General features: G+C 41.6%; 1 protein-coding gene across 6 annotated transcripts in view; it reads left to right on the top strand.

The window, feature by feature from the left end:
- The first annotated feature begins 4,221 nt into the window (after window positions 1-4,221).
- The window catches only part of ephb3b (eph receptor B3b), a 53,025-nt gene continuing 49,732 nt past the window's right edge, over window positions 4,222-7,514 (top strand). For 2 of the 6 annotated variants that reach the window (XM_008331308.3, XM_008331280.3), the window contains exon 1: window positions 4,227-5,272. In XM_008331308.3, the coding sequence (XP_008329530.1) occupies window positions 5,209-5,272 (64 nt within the window). In that variant the 5' untranslated portion in view covers window positions 4,227-5,208. Of the gene's footprint in view, window positions 5,273-7,514 lie in introns of all 6 variants that reach the window. The other 4 variants (XM_008331325.3, XM_008331317.3, XM_025065403.1 and 1 more) reach the window with 4 other exon arrangements.

Below are 7,514 nucleotides of genomic sequence, written 5' to 3'. Positions count from 1 at the left end.
GGGCCGCATTCGTGATCCTGTGTTAAGTGCCCGGTCAGTGGTGAAGGCCTTGGAGGATTAGACTCCCACGCCTCCCCACCCCCCAAAAACTCCTGTGAACAGCTACCCTCTCTCCCACACACACAGTCTGTCACATCGTCACGCACACACTTTTACACACACACACACATACACACACACAGTCACATAAAAATGCACCTCCTTTTAGCTTCCAGCTTTGAGCTCTTGTGAGATTCTCCAGAGCCACCCACCACAATCTCCTCCTCCTCCTCCTCCTCCTCCTCCTCCTCGAGCAATACCAGTACACAGGCCTGTTCACACACACACATATTCATACATACATACATACACGCACACACATGCAGGCGTGTGCAAACACATGTCACAAAAACACTCTAACATTTCCAGTGGCTCACCATTCCCCCGCCGGAGTAAAGTGATCCGCTCACACTCACATTAGTGCTGTTATTAGACCAGACCCAGACGTACAGTAGGTGTGTGTGTGTGTGTGAGTGTGTGTGTGAGTGTGTGTGTTTGGAAGAGGGACAGGCAAAAGAGCTCCAAGTCCACTATATACTAGGGTGATTGTGTGTTTATGTCAGGTTTGTGTTCTGACTTACAGTGGGTGGAGGTGTAAACTGTGTGTGTTTGTGTGTGTGTGTGTGTGTTCAAAGGGAGAGAGAGAGAGAGACACTGGTAGAGACACTGATATCCTGGCACCAGATGAGTGGGAGGAAGGATGGATGAGGTCAGAGAGGGTCTGACGAGGCCGCAGTAGGTGTAAGCTTGAGAAATTTCCATATGGCAGTAAAATGTCGGCCACTTCACTTATTGAGTTTCTAATGTGGGCCAGGTGTCTCTGCGAGGAGCACTTATTGGCCCGTTCCCTCTGTGTCTGTGGACAGTGTGTGTTTATATGTGTTTGTTTCACTTGGAGCTAATTGGGGTTTTTAAACCGGCTCAGACAGAGCTTCAGGACACCGTGTGTTACCACGACTACGACTGCAACGGATCTGGAGTCACGATGTCTTCGTAATCTCATCTCAATTACATTATAGGCTAATAGCTAACAAAAAATCTTTTTTTTTTTTTAGGTTTGCGGGGAATGAGCCACCAGGAAGGAAATGAAATATCACGTACAGAAATAGTCCGCCTGTGTGTCCGCCGACGTTCTCTGCTCCACGTTTAACCCGTTAAAGTCATTACACGACAACAGAGCCGTAGGTTGGGTTTTACTGCAGCCGTTCACAGACAGGAAAACTCCTAACTGTTTAAAAATCTCAAATGACACACACTATAAAAGGTAGGAAAATAAACCTGCTCCATAGGTTGGGTAAAAAAAAAGTATAAAAGAGTCTGATTTATTAATGTGGATGTTCCAGTCAGTGGAAAAGTCCCCCAATGCTGGTGTGCTGGTTTATATCCAGCCTATATTTATGGATTGACACACTTAATTTTTTTACATTGAGTTTATTAGAATGTTCTGGAACAGAGGAAGGAATATGCCTTGTAATTTTAGACTTAGATTTTTTTTCTTTCTTTCTTCCTGTTCGGGGATTCTATGAATAAATAATTGAAATGATGTAGTTTAATCCTAACAATTATTATTATTATTATTATATTTTTACTCTTTCTCCTTCATTTCCCTTCGTTCAGTCAGAAACCTGTGGGAGGGGCAGAGGTGAAAGTTATGAACTCATCGGTCGCCTCCAAATGGTAGAAGAAACTTTGACTTATGTGGTTTTTGGCAACAAATGAGTCCAGCTCTGATCTTCGTACCCACACAACTTGACTCATAAATGATTTTCCTTACAGCGGGCCATAGGGCTGAGTCCATGTGACATACAGTATGTGTACAACAAGGCCTGGAATATCACCAGTAGGTCGTCAACAAATAATGTTCCCAATGATTAGAATTACGTCCAAAACAAAACTGGAGTTGGTTTTCAAAGAATTTTCTTCTTATACATTAAGATTCTTTTATAAATTGTTTACCCATTACCATTGATAAAAATCAGATCCATTTAATTTCAGAGGTAAAAAGGGTCAACAGTTATGTTTTTATACTCACTAGTCATTGGTTGATAATAATAAAGGTTCTTTTTTCAATTTAATAATTAAAGCCTTTAACCAATGTTAAGTGATTTTGGACTATGAATTCATAACAAAAAAAAGTAAATTAATAAACTAATAAATAATTTTATATACTGTATTTTCCAGTAACAAGAGTTTTTACCATTGGATATTTTTGACTAAAATTTTGTATTTAATTCCTGATTGTTTCATATATATTTTTAAAAATATTTTTATTGTGATTATTATTGGTGCCGTCAACTTTTTTTTCTCTTATTGGTGTAATTTATTGTTGCTGCAACATATTTAATCTAATCTAATCTATATATAGTGTCAGTTAAAGTATCTGTCCAAAACTCAGTAATTACTAATAGATATGTTTAATATAATTAAATAACAAGCACAAAAAGAAAAACTCCACAGCTTATTACTGGCTGTTTTAACTCAAGCACCAACTTTACTTAAATACTGCAGTTAGTCCTGGAGCGTCGTTGCCAAATGGCAGCATATTATACTATTAAGTTTATATTAGCTGCTAACTCTGCTCTTAATACTCATACTCTCACACTCACACACACTGAAGACAGAGCACATGGTTGCGGGTGCATGGCCGTGTCTGTCTGCACCTCTCAGGAAATGACATCCAATCACCATTTAACTTCTTTTCACTGAAACAGCAGCCATTTGGCCCGACTTCTTCACAGGTTTGGCCAAAGTTACAAACATGTATCTTTACACTCTACTACAACACTGTGTGGCTGTACTGCATATACTACACTTTATTAGAGAGTATAAACTGTGTTTAAAGAAGGGCCGTGGTGCAGCACCGTTTCTCCTTTTTGCTAAAACTACAGCACAGAGAGAGAGAGAGGGAGAGAGAGGGAGAGAGACATTATTCACTGTGATAAATAATACAGCAGCGTTCTGCTGATGCCTTTGCTGACTGAGCCAACTTCAACTTTTCATACTGTGAAACTGTATCTGTCATCCTGACTCTGTGATGCATTTCTGACTAACTGAGTTTAATTAAACGCAACTGAGTGCTGCTGCAAAAATAAAATACATTTTACAAAATAAAACACACACACACAGAGAGAGTATGAAGTTCCTGTGTTCCTGCCGCCATGTGTTCCGTGTCTCTGCAGGCTTTTCAACAATCCTTTAAAGCCGCCACAGATCACAGGGGTTTTATTTGAGGCACCAAATGGCTATTTCCGTCCTTAAAATGCAACTATTACGACTCTTAAATGTGAAGAAATGTGCTGAGAGCAATAGTAATTACTTTGTGTAAATACAAAAAGGCTCATTCTCAGGCCTTGTTTATTTCTGTTTTGGTTATCGACTGAGGAGTTTACTGATACAATAAAAACGACTTTTAAAAGTCAGACAGAGGAACTGGAGGAGAAAAAGAAAAAGGTCCAGTCCAGACATTTGGCCTACATTAATTGCAACATATCTATGAACAAGAAAAATAACGAGTTATTATTATTATTATTATTATTTTACTTTTGTTACTGTTTCAGACTTTGGTACTAGAGTAAAACTTAATGTTAGTATTTTGTGTTTCCTCTTGAGATGTTCATTACCTTCCCGTCATTACATTTTATTTAATTAAAATGTTATAAATGAGACGAAAACGTATATCGTTCAAGTGCCTGGTGGGATCGCCTCATAGAAACTTAAAGGAAGTTTCCAGATTTGCTACTAATTTATTTTTATTTATTTATTTATTTTTGTACTTCAGCGACACTCGGGACTTCGACCTGATTTAATGTGCGTCTGATGTAGTTACGTTAAGTTAATCACGGTAAAAACAAAAACAAAAAAAACAACGCAATTCAAAAAGAAACCCTATTGCACTTCTGTATCCAGAACGCAGTCACCCGCAGGGGGCGCTGTGCGTCCGTGCCTGCACACTAGGGCTGCATGGCAGTCCAAAGAAAGGCAGGACAGCACACCGTGTTGCAAAGGAGAGCTGAACATTATCATTATTATTATTAATAACAACAACAGTAACCGGAGATTTACTAAGAAAACAGCGGCCGTCGTGGAAGAACTCACGTCGACACTGAAAAAAAATAAAATATATGCAAAAATCTATGGACATATTTCTGATTCCAGGTCTATTTCTGTCACAGACAAGTGTGTGTGTGCTGGAGAAATGCATTGTGGAGGATTGTGCGGCTGTAAATATGCGGAGCGAGGGACAAAGACTGCGCACAGAGAAGACGTGAATGTGCTGTCGATGCGCAAACATTGATTTTTCCCGCTGATAAAGAATGTGAGATTAAGTGATTGTAAAGGTAGTAGACATTATTTATTCAGTACAGCTGCTTCAAACCTGACCCCTCCTCTCTCTCTCCCCCTCCTTCCCTCCCTCTCTCTCCCTCTCTCTCTCTCTCTCCCTCTCTCTCTGTGCACAGCCAGTCAGTGTGCAGCTCCACTCCATTCCGGCGCACAGGCAGAGAGAAGCAGACGGTTGACCAAGCAGCTCCAAGCTGACAAACTCAGCTCAGCTCAGGGAATAAATAATCTGCCAACGGCACCGTAGGCTGCATGCGGGAATACCACTTGTTCTTGGACGCGTGTGAGAGCGCGCACATATGTCCGGCTGCTGGGAAGATAAAACCATGGTTCTGACGCACGTGTGGCTACTTCTGCCCCTGCTTTTTTGACTCCAGAGAGAGAGAGAGAAGGAGAGAGAGAGAGAGTTTGGATCTCAGCGAGAAGGCTTCGAATATTTATACTCTCAACAATCAAAGGTGGCTGGGAATATTGTCCGGATGGTGACGGTCACTGGACTACACGCTTTTGCCTGATCCGCTCCGTGCGAAGGGGGAAAAAGGACTGGAGGACTTGCGCCGGTGCTAGTTGATTAAACGCGCCTCTGGAGCTCGTTTGAGCGGCTGTGTGTCTACACTTCATACCCAAAGCTGGTGTGTTTTTTTTTTAATCCGAACTCTAACTTGTGCCTGTTTTGGTGAATGAGGGCAACTGTGTTCGTGGAGCCTTGACGCAGCTGGGACAGGGACTGACGGCGTGTGTGTGTCTGTGGAACCTCGGCTCAGCCCCGGATTGTTTTCCCTTCTGTCCTCGCTCTTGTGGGTCTTTTTACATGTCCCACCTGACCGCGTTATGACAATGGATTACTTTCTGCTTCTATGCAGCCTCTTGCTGCCCCTGGTGTCTGCCGTCGAAGGTAAGATATTCCATCCATCCATATCAGATGATGTTGTTATTGCAGGACGCCCCGAGCCCGCTGGTTCCAAAGTGTTCCACGGACCACGGTTCCTGGAGCCGGTCAACGCGCCCGGACCTGGTTCCCATTACACACAGTACACATTCTGTAATTTATCTCATTTACATTAGAACACGAGTGTTTCTTTTTCAAAGTGGCCATCTGGTTGGATTTTAGGGATCGCTAATAGCTTTACGCAGCCAGCGCTGTCCCTCCTCGGCGCGCTATTGTTGTGCGCGTCAACCGAAGACGCTGATCCAAAGAGGCTCATCCATTTCAATGGCAGTTGAAATGGATGTGTATTCTTTTTTTTCGGGTTGAATCAGCTTTTGTCGGCTGTCAGAGCTTTCTTTGTCACTTTAAGGAAATTAGTCCCTCACTGTATCCCATCGGGGAGTCGTGCACCGAACCACCCACATTCAGACCCCGAGGTCGGGCTGCCTGTGTCTCAGAGCTGCGTGAGTGCGTGGCCTTTTGACATTTGGACTATCACTTTTAGTCCAAAGCAAACTGATAGGAATTATTTCTTAAAACTCTGATCAAATTTTTACTTAAATTGTGTAAACTCTGATCAAATTTTTACTTAAATTATGTGAACAGCTCAAACATATTTTGTGACAGGATGTATTTTTAATAAGACTATTCTGCATTTACGAGCGGATTTGTCACATTTCGAAACAGCGGTTCGTTTATGTCCACGCTAATTTCGTTCCAATTCGCGTTCCCATTCGTTCCAATTCATCATTTCAAAGTGACATCACTTGTGTCAATCACCTTCAATATAACAAAGCCATCCGTTTTAGCTAATTGTGGACCTTTGCCGTGCGTAAAATCGATTGGGAAAGTGCTTATCACCAAAATACCGTTTCACTCCGGGGTAATTTCTCCTCTTGCTTTTCTCAATGAGTCTTTTTTTTTTTACTCGATCTGTGGGGAAGATCTGTGAGAAATGCTGGAATTGAGGTTGAAAAGAGCCGTGAGCTGGAAGTATGAATGCAGCAGCTCAGGCGAGGCTCCCGTTTGGATTGTGATGCCAGTAGAAAGTAGGACAGTGGGCCACTGGCTCAGGCAACGCGTTTTCTCTGCTTTCCCCCCCAGTTCGCCTGTCGATCTGGGTGCTTATAGTACGAACTCTACTCGCAGTTTTCTTTCAAATAACTTTTAGAGAAAAAAAGTACATTAATATTGCACTTTTGTTTAACTTTTTGCTGTGATAATTAAGGAGAAACAATAGCGTGGAGGCTGCACCGTTGTACCAGACAATTTAAAAAAAATAGTTTTTATTTATTTATCAAAGTATAGTTTAAAATATGCACCGTTGTACCAGACAATTTAAAAAACTAGTTTTTATTTATTTATTTTAGTCTCAAAGTATAGTTTAAAATACCAGATAATTACAAATGGCAATTAGCAATAAACGAATTAAATGAATTAATTAACAAATTAATTAATTATTTATTTAAAAACTTGGTTTCCTCTTTGTGTCATTTATGTTTGACCAAAATCCCGTCATCATCATCATCAGTGGGAGCACAAGGAGGTTATAAAAAAAAACAAAAAACACCAACTGCAGTTTTTATCTGAAACTCGTTGGTACTTCATTGATAACGGAGCAGGTTGCAAAGGGAATTCCAATCCAGGAGTCACTTTTTATCACACGCTCACTAATTAGAAATACCCATAACTATTAATTAAAGGCATGTGATTAACACACACACACACACACACACACACAGTCATACACACCCACGCTGTAGACACGTCAGGAAAATAAGTTGAGGGAAAAGTGCACATTTAAAAAAAAAAAACTAAATACCTCCTGCACAGGTCTCTGTGCCCCCCCCCCCGACCCCCCCCCCCCCAGGGCCACCGGAAAACCTTGTGTATACTTTTTTATGTGTATGACAGAAGGAGGGAGGGAGGGGGTAGAACAGGGGGTGAGAGAGAAAAGATGGGGAGAGAGGTTTTTGTTTGACAATTGTTAGGTCCGTGGTGCGCACCGGCTGCTGCACCGCGATGTATTTCGTTAGAACAATCTATTCCCTATAAGTGATACCATAAATTGTTCCCGGCTGACCTGGAGGGGGGGGGTACATAAGCTTTTAATACAGCCCGATGATATATGTCTGCTGTTCAAACTTTGTTTTTTTTTCGGGGAACTCCGGGTTTATGGCAAATGTAGGGTGAGGAGGTGGGGTTGGGA

Source organism: Cynoglossus semilaevis, chromosome 2, assembly GCF_000523025.1.
Source record: "Cynoglossus semilaevis isolate Cse_v1.0 chromosome 2, Cse_v1.0, whole genome shotgun sequence".
Taxonomy (NCBI): Eukaryota; Metazoa; Chordata; class Actinopteri; order Pleuronectiformes; family Cynoglossidae; genus Cynoglossus; species Cynoglossus semilaevis.
Note: the sequence above shows the minus strand (reverse complement) of the source record. Positions and strands in the feature narration are given on the sequence as shown.